Consider the following 18,312-nt stretch of genomic DNA (forward strand, 5'->3'; position numbering starts at 1 on the left):
TCTTCTCTCCCGGGGCCCAGCCGTAATGTCAAAGGGGCGCCCCCACCCCCCCTCACGGGCCGGGAACCGCACCCATCTGGCCCCTCCCACCCGAGGGGCCCCGGGCACCCTCCCCACCCGCAGAGGAGGCCTCGCTGGCACGAGGCAGTTCCAGCGCTGCCCGGAGACAAGGCCCAGAGCTTGGGGTGCCCGGGGAGGTCGGGTACATCCTTGCACGGCACCAGCCCGGGTTTGGTCCCCAGCACCCCACGGCCCTGCTCGGGCCCCCGGAGGAAGGCGCTGGGCAGGACGCCTTGGGCCTGGCTCCCGGGGCCTCGTCCCAGGTGTGCAAGGGGGCCCAGGTATGAAGTGCAGCCTGCCTCCCGGGGCGGAGAGCTTCCTGTGCAGGGCTGAGGGAGGAGGGTTTCCTATGCAAGGGTGAGGAGAACGCTACCTGCACAGGGGCAAAGGAGTTACCTGTGCAGGGGTGAGGAGAGAGTGTCATCTGTGCAGGGGTGAGGGGGGGAGACTGTTACTTGTGTGTTTCCTGGGTGAGGAGGGGAGGGTGCTGCTGTACAGGGATGAGGAGTGTTACCTATGCAGGGGTGGAGGAGGAGGGCGCGTCCTTGAGCAGCGGGAGGAGTGTTGTCTGTGCAGGGGTGGGGGAGGAGGGTGCTTCCTGTGCAGGGGTGAGGGTATCTGTGCAAGGGTGAGGAGAGGGTACTGCCTGTGTAGGGGTGGAGAGAGCAGGCCCAGGCTGCTCTGTCGCCCCCAGCACTCCTGTAGGGGATGACCGGACGGGACGTGCAGTGCAGGGGTGGCGCCAGCGTGTTGAGCAGGTGAGGGGGCCCCAGGGGGAGGTGCGGCTGGGGTGCTGGGGTTCCCCCCGCCCGGGGCTGGCAGAGTCCTGACCCCTGGAGGCCAGGTACTTCCACGTGGGGCAGGGCGGGGCACCCAAGGCTTAGAGCGGGTTCCGCCCGGCCCGCCCCCACCCCTCCTCTGCCTCAGCAGAACAGACGGAATCAGATGCAGAGACCAGCCGCCTCTTCCCCAGAGCCCGCACGCCCGGCTCGCTCCAACCTGCCCGAGCACTGAAGAGCGAGCAGAGCGCAGGCCCTGCCACCCAGACACGGCAGGAGCTGCTCCGCCCCGGCCTGGCGCCCAGCGGTGGGGCAGGGCCGGCCGCTCTCCTGCCTGCCCCCTGATGTGCGCGACCGTCTCGGGGCAACTGCGGCCCTGGGCCACTCACCCTGTCCCGGGAAGTCCCTGGCCTCGAGCACCCCAGACCCGCCCTTGCCTGCCCCACAGCCCCATCACATGCTGGCTGCCAGGGCCCCTCGGCGCCTCCCCGCCCAAGCCTGAGCCCAGCCCGAGGCACCACCAGCCCCGGGGGACGCCCCCAGTTTGGGCTTCACGGGGGGGCCCTGGCGAGAGGCCAGCAGGAAGTGGGGGAAGGACCCTCCCCGCAGTGCTCACCCACGGGACCCGGCCAGGGGGCGTGTGGGACTCAAGAAGCGTCCCCACGTCCCATTGGCTCACACGTGCCACTGGGACCCGTTCCAGAATGTTCCGGCTGCCATGACTCAGACCTGTCCGCACTATCCCAGGGGTCTCCTCCCCAAGGCCCAGGTGGGGGCTGCACATGTGACAGGTGGGTCTGTGGCAGGGACCTGGGGGGGGTTCTGCACGGCAGGGGGTGTCAGCGTCGGCCCTCCAGGAGACGGGATGGGGAAGGCCTGGCCCCAGGCTGCCTCAGGCTCCCTGCCAGGGCTCCCCCACACCCCCAGCCACCCTAGGGTGCCGCTCTCCTGGCGCCGGTGGCACGGAAGCTCAGGGACAGGAGGGGGGCGGCCCCAGAACAGGCCTCGGGGAGCCGGGAACGTGCACGCGCCCCCCCACCCCTGAGCCCTCACTTGGGGCCGTCCTGCTCCCGCGGTTTCTCGGGTGCAGCGAGGGCCCAGGAGGGAACCCAGAAAACAATGACACCCCCCCAACACATACACACAAACAAGACTTGGCCCCGTGTCCGGGTCGGGTCGGGCTGTCCCGTCTTTACTGCCTGGACGTGTTCAGCATCGCCACAGGGCGGGAGGTGCCGCGGCCAGGCTGGGTGCAGTGCGTCCTCCCCCACACCAGCCTCGCGGGGGTCCGGGCACCGGGAGGGGCACCGGGCGGGGCGCAGCTCATCCCCCCGTGAGTGCCACGTCGGGGCCCAGTGCAGAGGCGGGTCCAGGGCAGGGGGGGTCCCCGCCGAGCAGGGCGGGGCCGTGGCCCCGAGGGCAGACTGCTGGGGTCCTGCGGCCGGGCGCGCGGGGGTGGTCGGCAGCTCAGCGGGCCTGTGGGGTCAAGCAGGACGGAAGGTTCCGGAACCGGCCCTCCCCGCTCAGCCCCTTCCCAGCGCCCTGGCAGCCTGGGAGGAGGCGGGCGGGGCCCAGGCTGGGGACCCTGACCGCGTGGACCCTCGCCCCGGGGCCCCTACCCGCCGGGCGCCGGGCCGCAGCTGAAGGCCGGGCTCCTCGCTCTCGTCCTCGCTGTCTTCCAGCTGCTCCAGGATCGCGTCCAACGCCACAGACCGCTTCTTCTCCGGGGGCCCTGCGGGCGCGCAGATGGCGGGAGAGGAGAGAACAGCCGAGAGGGCTGGGAGGCGGGGCAGGGCGGCGGGGCGGGGAGGGGGGAGGCAGGGAGGGCCGCGGGCAGGAGAGAGCAGGGACGGGGCTGGGGTACCCCAGGAAAGGGCAGGAAGGGGGTGGGGCCGTGTCGGGCTGGGGGTGCCCCAGGGTCCCGAGGCAGCCAAACGGAATGATAGGCAGTGGTGGCTCTAGGGCACGGGGGTCATCTGCCTTGGGCTTTGAAGGCTGCAGAGGAGTTCTCTCTGGGACACTGGAGGGGGCGGGGACTCAGCCCTGAGCCCTGGGGACAAGCACCTAGTCCCAGACAAGCAGACCAGGGAGTCAGAGAGGCAGCGCAAACCCCACGCTCCCCACTTTACAGGAAGGGCCCTGGGGCCGCCGAGCGAGCAGCCTGACCCTCCATGCCCCGCCCCCACTCCAGGGCAGCCTGATGCTTCGTCCCTGAGCCACTGCCCCCGGGTCTCAGAGCTCTGAGGACACTGTCCAGCACCAGTCGTCCATCTCCCTCGCACCCAGGTCCCAGACCCCAGCTCGGGGAGACCCCCCACCCCAGGAGTACCCCCTGGGCGCGGCCAGGATGTGGTGGCACCGAGGGCCTGCCCCTGAGAAGTCTCTTCCGCCTGCCTTCCCGGGGGCAGAGTGGCCCTGTCCCCCACCGCCGGCTGGACCTGGGGCTCCGGGAAGGGGGTCTGGCTCTGCCCTGTTCCCCGGGCCGGCCCCCGGGCGCTGCCTGCCAGAGAGGGCCCTACAGGGGAACAGCGACCATGAGCGCCCCCTACTGCACAGCATTTGGAACTGCATGCAGGGAACACAGGTGCTCCTGGGCCAGCTAACCCTCTGTGACTCAGTTTCCTCCTCTGTCCAAGGGGGGTGGGGGGAAGAGCGTCCGGGGCTGCCTCTGGGGGCAGCGGGGAGAATTCAAACCGGGGGCAGGGCTGGAGAGACAGGGCCTGGGAAAAGCGCTGGCCTCCCAGGCGGCCCACCTGGGCTCGATCCCCGGCATCGGGCAGGGTCCCCCGAGTCCTACCAGGAGCCGTCCCTGAGCACCAACGGGCGCGGCCCGGAAACCCAAAACAAAGAAGGGAAAAAAAAAACTGGAAAACAGGGCTGGGGCCCCCTCTGGGGAGGAGCCGGGCCCCGGCCTCCCGGTTCCTGCCGGAGGGGACTGGCCGCCTGACTGTTGCCAGCCGGGGCCGAGAGCCCCCGGGGGTTGGGTGACTGTGGGCAGCCCCGTGTCCTGCTTCGTCCAGGCCCCGGGGCCCAAGGCTGGCACCGGGCAGGGCGTCTGCAGGGCGCGGGGGTGGGCGCGTGGACGGCGGGTCACTCACTCCGGCTGCCGGGCCCGTCCCGGGGGTCCCAGCAGGCCCCAGCTCCCCGGGCGGCCGCGAGGGCCCCCCAGCCCCCGCCCGGCCGCGCCCCGCACTCCGGGAGCAGCTGCCGAGGCCCGCTCCGCCGACATCAAAAGCCTCGGTGGGTTTTCACCAAACAAACATAATGCGGGAGCGGAGAAAGGTGTAAAATAAATAAACGGAACAAGCTGTGCATTTTCCTCCAGCCTTACAGCTGCGCCCGGAGATAAACAACAAGTGAATGTCACCCAACATCGATACCCGAGAAATTAACTTGACAAAGCGCTCGGCCTGCCCCCGACAGCCCCCCAGTCCTGCCCCGCTCCCCACCCCCCCGGCCCCTCCAACCACCGCTTTTGCATTTCTGGAGTTCCCACCTAATGATTTTATTTTTCAATTAATTCCTTGACAGGGTGCCAGGGCGCGCCGGCTCGGCTCGCCCGGCCCTGGCTGCTGGCGCGGCTGCCCCGTGCGCATGCGCGGAGGGCGCGGGCGGGTGGGAGGGGCGTGAGGCTGGGGGGCTCGAGGCTGCGTGTGTGTGTGTGTGTGTGTGTGTGTTTGTGTGTGTGGGGGGGGCAGGTCAGGAGGTCAGGGGTGGGAGCAGGCAGGGCCAGGGAGAAGCGGGGGCCGGACGCGGGGCTGGGGGCGGGGACTCCCCTCCAGGTTACCCAGCTCCCCAGGGTAGTCTCCTGGCTCTGTACTCAGGAATCCCCCCTGCCGGTGCTCGGGGACCCCGAGGGGTGGCGGGAGCGAGCCCCCGTTAGCTCCGTGCAAGTCGGACGCCCTCCCTGCTGCTGTGCGCAGGCTCCGCGCCCTCGGGGCTTCAGAGCTCGGGGCGAGCACCCCGGGCTGAGTTTACGGCCACTCAGGGCACCTCTGCCCTGGGCATCCTCTGACACGGGCTCCTGCCTGCACTTCCGGGGCCTCAAAGTGCACTTGGGGGTCCTGGGACCCGCCCGCACGCAGGGACGCGCTGCTCCCCAGGGAAGGACAACGCAGGGGAGGGGCGGGGGTCACAGTCCACGGAAAGGGCTGAGCTCGGGATCTGCGTGTGGGGGTCCTGGCTTCTCTCCCTGCGGCCCCCAGGCACCACCAGGCCTGAGCCCGGAGCAACGAGCTGGCAGCAGCTGGCAGTGCCGCCCGGTGACCCCCAAACCCAAGCAAGCAGGCCCAGCAGCAGTGCCCCAAGGGGAGGGTGGGGGGTGCCCGCAGCCCCGGGGGAGGAGCCGAGCCCCCCACCCCCGACAGATGGGCCAGCGGGGCCATACCACACCCCCACTCCCTGGGGGGAAGTAGCAGGGCGCGGCCGACCCCGGGTCAGGTCGCGGCTGATCCTTCGGGGGAGGGACACGAGCTCCGTGTCCAGCACCGGGCACAGGCCCAGCGGCCTGCACCTGCCACTTCCTCAGCCCACAGAACAATCTAGAAACCCGGGAGTTGCAGAGCCGCGGCGGCCGGCTCCATGTGGGTGGAGGGGGGCCCCTGCTGGGGGGGGGGAAACGTCGGGGCAGTGTGTGCTGGGGGGGGACGCGGGGGTGGCGGGGCCGGCCCTGGGCCTGGCCGACCCGGGCCCGGACACGCTCGCGGATTACGGGGCTTTGGCGGCGCGGGGCGGTAAGCCCGGGGCTTTGGGGCTTGGGCTCTGTGTTTGCTCTAGGCCTGACGGGCGGGAGGGCGGGCGGGGGGACCCCTCCCGGGCCTCTGAGCGCACCCGCCGCTGGGGTGGGTGTCCACAGGGGGCCTCGGCCGTCCATGGAGCCCCCTCTCCCCCCCACGCGCCCCCCCCAGCGCCCCGCGGGGTCAGGGGGCGCGAGGCCGGGATTCTCCGGGCCCTTCCACGGCAGGTGCGTCTCTGGCTCGAGCGATCGCGGGCAGCCCCGCTCCCAGCTGCCCGCCCGCCCGCCGCCCGCTGGCCGCCCCCCGCCGCCGGCCGCAACCCCAGAGGAGGGCCACCCTCCAGGCAGCCCCGATCCCCGGCCCCGGGGGCGGCCGGGCGCTGCCCCTCCCGCGCGCGGGCGAGTCTCCTCCTGTCAGTTTAATTCCGTGATCGATGAGGACGCGCCGGAGAGGCGGCCGGGCACAGCTGGCTCCCCCGTTAGCCCTAGCGGGGATCCCTGGCCCCGCCGGCGAGGGCTGAGTGAAATGTTTGCGGAGCGCAGAGAACACAAGTCAATAACGATTTAGCGGGATTGGGAGCCGGCCCGCGCCCGCACGGAGAGCCGCTCCCGGGGGGCGCCGGGCCGGGCGCGCGGAAATGTTTCCAAACCGCCACGCCGAGGGGCGCGGGCCGCGGGGCTGGGGGGCCGCGGGGGTGGGGGGACGACACACTCACGCCCGTGGCCTGGCCTGCCCCCGGGACACACACCCAGCGGGGGGGCCCCCCCAGCCCTCCTGCGGGACCAGGCGGCCCCCAAACGGGGGATCAAAGTGCGGCCTGGGGGCTCTGCAGCCTCTCCCGGGGAGTGGGCAGAGGAGGCGCGGGCTCCCCTGAATAATAAACCCCGGCCCCGCGCTCCCCGACCCTGGTTCTGAAAGCCGGTGCTGGCACTTCCCCGGGACGCAGGCGGCCCACACGCCAGGGCAGGCGCGGGGGGCTCCTGGGTGGAGGGGGCAGGCTGCCTGTCTGCAGGGGCTCCCACATGGGCCCTCGCATGCTGCCTGGACACACCCCGTCTTCCACTTCCCGCCCGGGGGGTGGGGTGGTGGTGGCTGACGATGCCCCCTCCCCCTACTCTGTGGCCCGTGTGTGGGAGATGCCATCTGGCGGGGTTCGGGGACCCCGTGGGGGGCCGGGCAGCGCCCAGGCCACTGGGGTTCAGCACACCCACAGCACCCACGGTTTGGTCTGGGTGTGGCCTGGGTTTGGGCCACACCTGGTGGTGCTCAGGGGTCACTTCTGGTGGGGGCAGGGGACCCGGGGGGGTGAGGGGGGACGATCAAACCCACATGGGCTGCGTGCGAGATTCCTGCGCGTCCCGCCTCCACACTGGGACTCTGTGGGGGGGTCGGGGCCCCAGCACCCCGGCTGGCCTCCTGCTCCCCCCACTCCACAGCCCCCGGGGCCCCGGGGAGGGGGCAGGGGCGAGACCCTCTGACCCTCCCCCGTCAGGCAGGGCCAGGCCAGAGGCAGGCGACACCGTCGTGCCCAGGAAGGGTTCTGGGGCTCTGGCCGACTCTGGCTCGGGGGCGGGGGGGGGCCTCCGGGGCTGCACTGAGAAGCAGGGGTGTGGGGGGCCGCCACCGGGCTGGGGGCCGGGGACAGTCAGTGCCTGAGGGCCACACGGCCCCTGTCCCCTCAGCGTCACCCGGAACAAAGAGTGGCTGCGGCCCAGAGCGACAGCACAGCGGGGAGGGCGTTTGCCTGGCCCCCGGCTGACCCGGGTTCGATTCCCAGCACCCCACAGGGTGCCCCGAGCACCTCCGGGAGTGACCCCTGGGCACCGACGGGTGGGGCCCAAAAGCAAACACCACAGACCCAAACACCCACCCAGACCCAGGGGCCACCCGCGGGTCCCCCTTCTCCCTCCCGCGTGGTTCTGGGGGGCCCGCGGGCCTCGGCCGGCTGCTCGGGGGCTGCAGAGGGGAGCCCGCGCCCTGTTCCCGGCCACACGCTCGGCCCGCAGAGGCCCGGGGCGGGCAGCGGCTCCTCTCCAGCCCGCGCCATCCCGCCTGCCCGCCCGCCCGCCAGCCGCGCCTGCCAGGCCCTGAAAGCCCCTCGCGACCCCGCTGTTTCCTAACACGCCTAGAAGAAAAGGACACAGCCGGCCCGGCTTTCCTCTCCCCTCCCGGCGCCGGGGAAGAATAGAGCACTTCACCTGGGGCCCGGCGAGAGGAGAAACCGCTGGGCAGGGGAGGGGGGATAGGGGGGAGAGGGGGAAGAAGGAAGGAAGGGTTGTGGGGAGGGGGGAGGAGAGAAGGCAGGGAGGAGGGGAGAGGGGAGGAGGGCGGGCAGAGGCCTCTGGGCCCAGGTCCTGCTGTCCCCTTCCCCGCAGGCTCGGGACTGGGCTGTGCGGTGGCCCTGGGCCATTGGGAGAGGGCAGTGCCCGGGGCAGGGGTGTGGGCAGTGGTGTCCAGGGGTTCCCCCGGCCAGAGTCACCGATGCCGCTGCTGACACGGGCCCGGCCCGGCAGCGCCCACCTGCAGCCGGGACGCACATGGGCGCCCTCCCCTACACCCCCCGGAGCCCAGGGAGGCAGAAGGGGTGCCCAGGAAGGAGCCCCCGCCCCAGAGCTTCCCCGTCCAGTCCGCACACCCCAGCCCTGCCCTGTCCTTGGGAGCAGGAGACCAGGCCCGGAGCCTGCCCGGGGGTGCAGGGAGGGCGGGACCCTCGGGAAGGGGGAAGGAGGTGCCCCCAGCCCACCTGCACCCTCAGACTGTCGGGGGCTCCCACATCAGCCGCCTGCCTGGGCACGGCCCTGGGCACGAGGTGGCGAGCAGGCCAGAGGACGGTCGCCATGGTGCCCGTGACCCAGGCTGGGGGGAGCCGGGTGGGGGCTGGGCAGGGAGCGTCCACCTGCCTGAAGCCACCGCCCCGGGGACAGGGGCCGGCGCAGGGACACGCTCCCCCACGGTGCCCGGAGCACACAGGCGCCTGCCTGCAGGCTGGCCGCGGCCACCGGCCACCACGTCCACCTTCCACCGGGGACCCACTGGCCGCGGGAGCCCTTTGTCGAGGCCGCGGGGCCCTGAGTACCTTCCTGGCAGAGGTGAGGCCAGGGCAGGGCCTGGGCGCCGAGCCACTGGCCGCCAGCCTGCCAGGGGCCAGCAGTGCCCAGCACTGCCCTTTCCACGCTAATGCGCGGGGTCTTTATCCCGGTGGGGAAGGGCCGGCCGGAGGGCAGGGCGCCAGCAGCCCGCGGCCCCTCCGTCTGCCGCAGAACCCGCCCTCCCTCGAGGGGTCCTGAGACTGGGGGCGCCCTGGGGCCCGGAGAGGGGGACCAGGACACAGGAAGTGGGGGGACACGGGGGGTGGGGGGGCAGCACGGGAGCCCGTGGCAGAACCAGGAGGCACAGAGAGGGCCGGGGAGCAGGGGTGGGGCGGGGGGACGGCGGGGGTCCGGGCCGCGGGCGCGGGTCTTACCGTGGAAGTGCTCGGCCGTCTTCCTCCGCAGCGCCTGCAGGCTCTGGTCGGCGGTGTCGGCCCACTCGAGCACCAGCCTCCGGCCGTAGAGGTGGGTGCTGTGGCAGAGGGCGCTGAAGGCCCGCTGGACAGAGGGCAGAGGGCAGGGGCAGAGTCAGCGCTGGCCCCGGGCCTGAGAGTGGCCGGGCGTCACCGGGAGGGCTGGGGGGAACGTGGTGCGCGCGGGTGGCCGGCCCCCGGCGCCGTGTGGACACGCAGTGACAGCCAGCGGCTCCCTCGCTGCCGGCGGGTGGCCCTGGGCCCCTCTCCCGCCATGCCCACTCCCCTCCCTGCAGGAGTCGCCGGGCCTGTGGCCACCGTGCGGGCCTGACCCCCGCAGACGTGCAGAGTGGAGGTGGGGGCTGCACAGCCCCACAGGAGAGACCCGTCTGCTCGAACCCGGTGCCCGTGTCCGCAAGACGGGACTTTGCCCAGCACCAGGGAAGACGGACACGAACGGCCGAGTCTGGGCAGGGCCGTCCCGGGGGCGCCGGAAGCCTCGCTCCCCGCAGGCACCCCTGGGGGGCTCCAGCCCTGCCCACCCACAGGCCTGTCCAGCGCTGGCTTCCACGCGGTGTGGCAGTCATGGGGCTTGGGGAGGGCCCGAGTCCTGCCAGTCCTTCGTCCCCTTGCTGGGAAACGGTCCTGGCAGGTGACCGAGCACCCGGGAGGCAGCAGTGGGCAGGGCCTATTTCCCAGGGCGGAGCCCCCCACCCACCCGCCCGGTGCCTCTCGGGGGGCTGCGTTGACCCCAGGAGCCTCAGTTTCCGCCCCCGTGAAACGGGGTGAACGTGGGGCCGTGGCCCAGAGGGTGACCCAGTCCGAGACCCCAAACCCGGGCGGAGGGCACCGTTTGCCGGGTTCTGCAGGGCCAGGTGCGGGAAAACTTGTCTCCCCCCGCCCCCCACTTTAATTTAAAAAACTTCCCGAGCGCCAGCCGAGCCGAGGCAGTTTCTCCGTGTGGATATAAAAGTGCATCTGGACTCGGAGCCGAAATGGCCCATTCGGAGCCTTCACGCCGCGCGCGCTCAGCTGGCGAGGCGAGGAACGGCTGGGCTGGGGGCGGCGGCGCCAGCCTGGAGCCGGGATCCCGGGGACACGGCCGGCGGCGGCACGGGAGGGGTGAGGGAGGCGGCCAGGGAGTCAGCCCCCCTGCCCGGCAGCGCCCCTGGGACCCGGGGCGGCGGGGGCGGAGGAGCGGCCGCCCTGACCGCTGTGTGGCCCCGGGCGGGCGGAGGCCGTCTCTGGCGGCCCTGAGGGCGGAACGGGGCAGCAGCTGGGCAGGGGTCCACCAGGCTCTCGGGCCTGGGCCCTCCGGACCCCGATTTGTGGTGTGCCAAGAAAGGAGGCGGAGGGGCCCCCTCGCCCCCGGGAAGCCGGGCGGGCGGGTGGGGGAGGGTGGGGGAGCGGGCCTGGCCTCAAACTGTCGCAGCAGCCGAGAGGACCCTGACTGGGCTAAAGCCAGCCCCGGGTAACCCAGAGTAACTGTCTCATTACGGCGCCTAATGAGCGGGTGACGGGCCGAGTCCGGGGAGGCGCCGGCAAGGGGAGGTGACGGCCCCGGGGGCCCTGGGGACCCCGCGGCGGGGGCCTGGGGGGCGCTGAGGGGCTCGGGAAGCTCCGGCACGGCAGGGTGCGTGGCCGCAGCAGCTCCTGGACCCTGCGGGGCCCGGCCCGCGGCCCTGACCCTCCCCAGAGCTCAGGCTCGAACCCGCCGCCCATAGCGGGCCAGTCCCCCGGGCTGGGGCAGAGGGGACGGGGCCACTCGGTGTCTGGGGCTGCCTCAGCCCTAACGGCCAGCACACACCCAACTCTCCCGGGTCACCCATGGGAAAGCCGAGGCAGGGGGGTGAGGGGTGGGGTTCCTGTGTGCGTGTGCACATGTGTGTGCATGTATGCATGTGTGTTGCACACGTATGCACTCTTGTGTGTGAACTTAAGTGGGCATGTGTATGGATGTGTATGGATGTGTGCATGTGTGCATATTTGTGTGTGGGCATGTATGTGCCCATGCAAGTGTTAATGTGTACACGTGTATGTACATGTATGTGTGTGAGTCCATGTACGTGCCTGTGCATGTATGCATACACGTGCACACATGTGTGTATGTATGTGTCTGCGCGTACCTCCCTCTTCCTGCCTCTACATGACACCAATCAGGGCTTCCCGGCACCTCATGGATGCCCGCCCACCTGCCTGCCCGCCCCGTGGCACTCGCTGGGCCCGGGGCAGACCCCGCAGACTCTGTCCGGCCCCAGCACGGAGCAACCCAGGTCCCTCGCTCCCTCCCGGCCCGCAGGAGGACTCCGTGCCCCGGGCACTGCCAAATCTGGATTGTGGGTCACCGGGACTCAGGGTCTCATGGGCAGAGGTGAGGCAGGAGGGACCCCCCAAGGGCCACTTAAAGGCGTCTGCTCTGTCTCTCTGGAGCCCAGCCCTGCCCGCAGCCCACCCAGCTCTTCCCCTGCACCCCCAGGGGGACTGAAACTGGGGGGGTGGGCCTTGCCACAGGTGGTCCCGTGGGTCAGAGCCGGGGGCCCCTCAGGAGCTGTGAGCAGGCCCGGCGCCGCCCTCTGACCACGGCTCCGGGGCCTGCCACCCGGATCCTTCCAGAACGGGAGGAGCTGGAAGGGGGCCAGCACGGCGCTGCCCTGACCTTGCCCGGCTCTCCCGCGGGCGCCCGCCGTGCCCTTGGCAGCCCTGTGGCCCGAGGCGAGCGCGGCGTCTGCTCGCCGAGACCTGGGGCCGGCCGTCTGCTCGCCCGCGACCGCGCAGGGCTGCGTCTCCGCGGACGCCGAGGCCACCTGATCGCGAGGAGCCAGCCTGTCCTGGCCATCTGTGCCGGGCCCGCGGAGCCCGTGACCCGCGCCGGCGAGACGGCCGGGAGCACGGCAGCCGGCAGAGGGCGGGCGCCCCTCACCCCTGCCCGCCCCGGCCACCTGCCAGGTGACAAGGGGTCGAGGGTCTCTGCCCAGAGCAGTGACTCGAACCCACGGCCGCGGCCGGTCTCAGGCCATTCCAGTCACAGCACTGGGGGTGGGGGGCGGCCCCAGAGATGAACCTGGCCCCTCCCCAGGCCGGCACAGGCATCTCCCACCCTCCCCAGCCGCCCGGCCAGCCCTTCACTCACCCCTCCCGCTCCCGCATCCACTCACTCCAGCTCTCCGAGCTGTGCCCCCTCATTCATTCACTCAGTCCTGCCAGCCCACCCCCTCATTCATTCACTCAGTCCGCCCAGCTCCGCCATCCCTCAGCCCCACGTCTGGGACCCCGAACTATGGCAGGCGGCGGTGACAGATCATCTCTGGCCTCGGGAAGGGGAAGAAGCCGCTTCTCAGAGGCTGTCCGAGCTGCCCCGCAAGGGACATGCCAGGGAAGGACGCGCTGGCCCTGCAGGGGGCACCGTGCCGAGGAAACCAGGCACATCGGACCTGATGTGGGCGGAGGGAGGGGAGGCAGGACTGGCACGAAGCCCCCATTCAGCTCAGCAGGTGACAGGTGCTGACGCCTCGGGCTCTGAGAGGGGCCAGAGCCTCCCACTGACCTGGGGGGGCGGGGCAAATCTGTGCTAGAGGGTGGGGCCAAGCACCTCTTCCTGCCACAGCCACAGCATGACCCGAGTGGGGGCCCCAATGCCTGGTCCCTGAGACCCGGGAGTGGGGCCCAGACCCCCGTCCCCGGGTCTGCAGCCGGTCAGGCAAGGGCTGGGGAGCAAAGCTGTGCGGGTGACGCCCCCTGGGCTCTGGGCAGCCCCAACGCTGTGCCCCGCCCAGGGTGGCCGTTCCCTGGTGGCCTGGCCCTGCCCTCGGGCACCGGGGGTGAACACAGGCCCAGGAAACCCGCCCCCCCCCACACGCCGGGCCGGGCGCCCACAGGCCACTGACGGGGCCCCCTCGGAGGCACAGCCCTGCCCGGCCGTGTGGGCAGTGGACGCCCGGCCCACAGGGGCTGGACTCGGCTCTGGCCACTAGGCTCTCGCTCGGGGGCCCGGCCAGGCCGAGACCCCGGGCACAGACTGATGCCCCCCCGCCTGCCCCTCCCTGCCCTGGCCCCGAGGCTGTGCCCGGCTGCACGCGCCACCGGGCTGAGCTGGGCACGGGCCGGGTGTGGCCCGCCGGGGAGCCTGACGCTCTGCCGCAGGGCGAGGGCCCCGCCTGCCCGCCGCCATCCCGTCCCCCACTGCCTGCTCCCCGCGAGTGTTTATTTAAGCCGACACATCGCTCCGCTAATTGGATAACATTCCATGTGAAAATAGACCTTTTAAAACAACAGCCGTGGCGGCAAATAAAAACAGCTGCAACTGCCAGAGTACAAAGGGGGGGCGCTGGGGGGAGTTAAAGGGGCAGGCGCACACCTCCGCGGCGGGGCCCCTCCGGGGGCTGCCTGCACCCCCTTCCGGCCCCCACCAGCAGCCCCATGTGGGCGGGAGCTGAGCCGGGCTCCTGGGCCACCTGAGACCCCCCCCCACCCCATGCCTTTGTCCCCAGCATCCATCCCGAGGGGCAGCCGGCCCCCAAGCCTGTCTCGCCAGCACGGTTCCTCTGATGGGTCAGAGGGCGGAGGGGGACACCGCAGAGCGGGTGTGGTCTGGCCTGAGTACAGGGCTTCCCACTGAGATCCGTGCACGTGTGCGTGCATCTGTGCGTGTGCATGTGTGTGTGTGCACACATGCATGCTTGTGTGTGCGCGCAATATGTGCGTGTGCATGTGAGTGTGTGTGTGCACATGCATGCTTTTGTGTGTGTGTGTGTGTGTGTGTGGAGGAAGGGGCCCTGCTCTGCTGGACAGGCTGGGCAGTGGCTTCCCTCCTCCGAGCCTCCGTTTCTCCATCTGCCAAGTGCTCCTGCCCCGGATCTCCCAGAGCGGAGGGCAGAGCATGTGCCCCTCGCACACGCAGCCCATCACCCAGCACCCAGCACCCAGCACCCAGCACGCTCGGGTCTGCGGTGCCCCCGGAGCCGACAGAGAGCACAGAGCTGTCGTGGGCGCAGAAGCAGCCGGGAAGACCCTGGGCTCGGGCGGCTGCCGCCGTGGCTCCTCACTGCGGGCAGGGCGGGCACACCAGGGCCAGCGAGGGCCGTGACCAGAGCCTGCCCCGGACACGGCCGGAAGCACCTGCAGAGACAGGGACAGGCGGGGTCCGTCCCCCGAGCCCAGGCTCACAGCTCAGCTGCACCCACGGACCTGCTGGAGGGTGGGGGGGAGATGGTGGGTGCGAAGGAGCGTGTGTGCGTGTGGGGTGAGGGATACACGTGTGGTGTTTCAGTGCACACGCATGATGTGTCTGACATGTGACATGGGAGTGGCGTGTTTGTGTGATGAATGCATGTACAGTGTATGCACTGAGACACGTGTGGCATGTTGTGTCCATGTGCCCCAGCCACCTCCAGATTCTTCTCCCGGGGGGGGGCCTGTGCCGACCCTGGAGAAAGGGGCTCTGGGGGTGGGTGGGGGCACGGGGGCTCCCCGGCCGCAGAGCACACGCTCCCTCCTGGCCCTACCTATGTGGGGGCTGGCTGGGGTCTTGCTCTCTCCCTGCAGTCTGGGTGACGCTGGGAGGAGCACTGTGCTGGGAGTCCAGCCTGCTTCAGCCCTGCACAGCTTTCCTGTGTATAGGAACTCTTGGTCCCCGTTCGCCCCACTCCCGGCCCCGCCCTGCCTGAGGTGGCTTCAGCGCCAGGGCAGGAGAGCAGGGTTGCCCTCCGGAGCGGCAGGGTGTGGAGGGCGGAGGGGAGCACCCTAGCCGGGGCAGTTCCCGCCCCAAGAATGAGGATCCCTGCAGCAGCGTGCCCCGCCTCCCAGGAGAAACACAACACGGAGAGGCCGGGCCGAGTGACAGCACCGCGGGGAGGGCGCTGGCCTTGCGGGCGGCTGACCCGGGTTCAATCCCCGGCATCCTGTAGGGTCCCCTGAGCCCCGCCAGGGGTAGTTCCAGAGCACAGAGCCAGGAGTCAGCCCTGAGCACAGCTGGGTGTGTCCCCGAGCAACAAAACCCAAATCCTTCAAACCAAACAGACAAAAAGAGCCAGTGCGGAGAATCCGCGAGACTGAGGGCCCGTGGGGTGGGGGGGGGGGCATCTGCGGAGGCCAGAAAGCAAGGGGGGCTTTGGCAAGGGGGGCCTTGGGTGCAAGGTGGGGTGTGTGTGTGTGTGTGCGTGTATGTCTGCGTATGTGTGTGTGTGTGTGTGTGTGTGTGTGTGTGTGTGTGTGTGTGTGTGTGTGTGTGTGTGTGTGTGTGTGCGCGCGCGTCGGGGCTGAGGGGCAGGAGGGCCCGTCAGGAGGGCGGGGTTGCGGCTCGCGTCCCTCTGCCCTCTCTCCCCTGGGTCTAAGAACCCGCCTGCAGCTCGGTGACAGACGGTACATCCCCTGCTACGGCGGGAAACTGAGGCACGCTGGAAGTCAGTCACCATGGATCCAACTGGACCCGAAGCTTCGAAAACCCTGAAAACCCGCCTCCACTGACCCCAACAAGGGGCGGCCCCGGGGTGGGCAGGGGCGGCCCCCTCTGCCCAGGGGGCAGCAGAGGGCGCTGCCCGGGTCCCCCCCCACCTGCTCCGAGGGGAAACCGCCCCTCTGTGCGCCCCCAGCTGACGCCGCCGCGGGCACCCGGGCGGGGGCTCCCTGCCAGGGGGGCGGCGGGCAGCTGTCGGGGTGGAGGCGGCCGCGCGTCAACACAACGGGCACTTGAGTGCGGGGCGCCGAACAAAGGTGGGGGGCGCGGCGCTCGCGCTCCAGCCCGGCCGTTCCCAGGCCCACAAAGGCTGCAGCTGCGTCCTGAGCTGTCCCCTCGGGCGCCGTCCCCGGGGCCAGAGTCTCAAGGCCCGGGGGTGCGGCCCCATCCCCAAACCGCTCCCAAGTTTCCCAGGAGGAGGGGAGGCGGGGTGGGCGACCAGCCCCCGCTCTGCGGGACGCACGGACAGACGGCGCTGCTCCCCGCGGGCTCACCTTGGCGTCCTGCTTGGTGAGGAAGTCCACGAAGCCGAAGCCCCGGTGGGCGCCCGTCCCCGCCAGCTTCTTGGGCAGGCGCACGGTCTTCAGCTCGCCGAAGGTGCTGGAAGGAAGCGCAAACAGAAGCCTGAGCACCGAGGCAGCGAGAGGGGGCGGGCGGATCTCCCCGGCGTGGCTTCCTCCGGGGGGGGGGGTCCCTGCAGCCCCCGCACCCCCCCGGCCACGCCCCCTGCGACTTGGGGTCGGGGGTACACGGGCAGGGGACCAGGTCGAGGAGAGTCTCTGCAGCTCCCAACAGGCCTCGGTGCTCACAGGGGGTGTAAGACGGCAGGGGGTAGGGGGTGGGGGTCCCGCAGCGGGGGCAGCCCTGAATGCAGGGCCCCCTCCCCTGCCTCGGGACTGCGGCTAGGATCCCGAGAAGCACCAAAGCGCTGGAGGCAAAGGCTCCCCGTGCCCCTGTGCCCCCGGGCAGGCGGGTAGAGAGGCCCCGGGAGCCCCCTTGCCCGCCTCTCCCCCAGACACACCTGAGAGCTTCCTGGACAAAAGCCCGCCCGGCTCTGCCCGCTCCCCCGCCCGGCCCCAGCCGTGTCCTGACGCCCATTTATCAAATACATACGCACGGATCGCGGCCGATAAATATTTAATGTGCGCGCATCTGGAGAGAGGGATGGTTTGATTTGAAAATCGGCACACCGCCGGGCGCCCACTCACGCGCGCGCCGTCTGGGGGGGGGTCCCCCGCGCGGGCTCGTGAAATGAGAGCGGCCGGCGCTGAGCCGTGAACCTGCAGCCCGGCCGCATGACCAGGCATTGGCCGGCCCAATTTCTGCCGGCAGGACGGCGCCCGGAGGCCGCGTGATGAGGCCTCGGGATGGACGCGCACGCCTCCGCGGGCCCCGCGCTCTGGCCGGCGAGCGGCCGGCCAGGAAGGGGGTGGAGCCCCACTGGTCTCTCCCGGCTGGCGAGGCTGGTGCGGGCCAGACCCCGCTGGCCTGGCACGAGGACGGCGAGGGCCGGGCCGGGGAGCAGGGGCTGCCAGCCTGGCCTTCTCCTGCCACCTAAAGGCGGAGCTGCCCCACAGCAGCTGGGTCTGGGCTGGGGGACCCCAAGGGTCACAGGCTGACGGGCGTCAGGGGCCCACCCGGGCTCTGAGGCCTGGGCACGGGTGGGGGGGGAGGGCTGCTCATGGCCCCACGCCCCCCTGCGTTCGGGATGCAGCCAGCAGCCCACTTTACCCCCACGGGGCCGACCACCTGGTACTGTCGGCGCCTCAGCCGGGAAAACAGGCAGGCAGGCAGACAGACAGACAGACAGAGGGCCATGCCAGCCTGCGCCCCTCTGACGGGGGGCAAGCCGAGGCTAGGCAGGCGGTACTTCCTACTCCTGCGGGGCAGGGCTAGAAGGGAATCCCGGGGGCCCACGGGCCCCTGCCCCGGCTTCAACAACGGCCCCTGCAGACGCGAGGTGGGGCAGCCAGGGGCGGGTGACAGGGGGACAGCCACCAGGACTGAGCGGGGCTGTGATTGACCCATGGCCCCCGACGGGTTGTGGAGGGCAGCAGGTCCCGGCTCTGCCCCCCACCCTCCATGGCCCCTAAATTCCGGGGCGGAGTTGCCTGGGCCCCGGGCAGCCAAGGCCCGCCCTCTCTGGGAGCAGCAGGGAGGACTCTCGGGGGGAGGACGGCACTGGGTGGGGGAGCTCTGCAGGGGGCCATGTGCGGCATCGGGGGTCTGGGGATCCTGTCCCGGGCAGCTGGGGGCTCCAGACAGGGAGACCAGAAGCTTCTATCTAACCCTGACCAGTTTGCAGGGGTGCAGCCAGCCAAGGGAGTGGCAAGTACCCGAGGGGGCTGTGTGTGTGTGGGGGTCCTGGATCTCACAAGGTCAACAACTCAATGGTAGCTGAGGGCCAGAGAGGCCACCGGCCAAGTGGTCCCTCCCACGGCCCCCACGGGCGGGGACCCCAAGGCCGGGTCAGCTCGGCCCCCTGGCGGAGGCGGTGCCTTGGGCCTGGACCCGAGGAGTGGGGCCCGGTGGGTAACTGGAGGCCGAGGCTAATGATCTGGGTAGATATTGGAAAATTAAAACGGAGAGGAGGAAAATAGGCTGGGGAGGGAGGGAATCGATGAAGTACCTTTAGCTCCTTGGAGATAAGCGACGGATAAACACCGGCCGTTATTAAGGCTCTTATCTGACTGCCAAGCGCCGGGGCTCCTAGGGGCGGCTGTGCGGAGCAGGGTCCCCTGGGGGAGTGCCCGAGGGGAAGGCACCCAGGAACTGGCCGGGCCC

At 70.9% G+C, this 18,312-nt stretch overlaps 1 protein-coding gene across 1 annotated transcript in view; it reads right to left on the reverse strand.

The window, feature by feature from the left end:
- Positions 1 to 1,998: 1,998 nt before the first annotated feature.
- Positions 1,999 to 18,312, reverse strand: part of RBM19 (RNA binding motif protein 19) — a 36,092-nt gene continuing 19,778 nt past the window's right edge. The window contains exons 22-25 of the mRNA XM_055146972.1: positions 16,023 to 16,128; positions 9,039 to 9,162; positions 2,459 to 2,571; positions 1,999 to 2,315 (exon numbers count right to left, since the gene is read on the reverse strand). Of these exons, the coding sequence (XP_055002947.1) occupies positions 2,307 to 2,315; positions 2,459 to 2,571; positions 9,039 to 9,162; positions 16,023 to 16,128 (352 nt within the window). The 3' untranslated portion in view covers positions 1,999 to 2,306. The remainder of the gene's footprint in view (positions 2,316 to 2,458; positions 2,572 to 9,038; positions 9,163 to 16,022; positions 16,129 to 18,312) is intronic.

This window comes from Sorex araneus, chromosome 9, assembly GCF_027595985.1.
Source record: "Sorex araneus isolate mSorAra2 chromosome 9, mSorAra2.pri, whole genome shotgun sequence".
Lineage (NCBI taxonomy): Eukaryota > Metazoa > Chordata > Mammalia > Eulipotyphla > Soricidae > Sorex > Sorex araneus.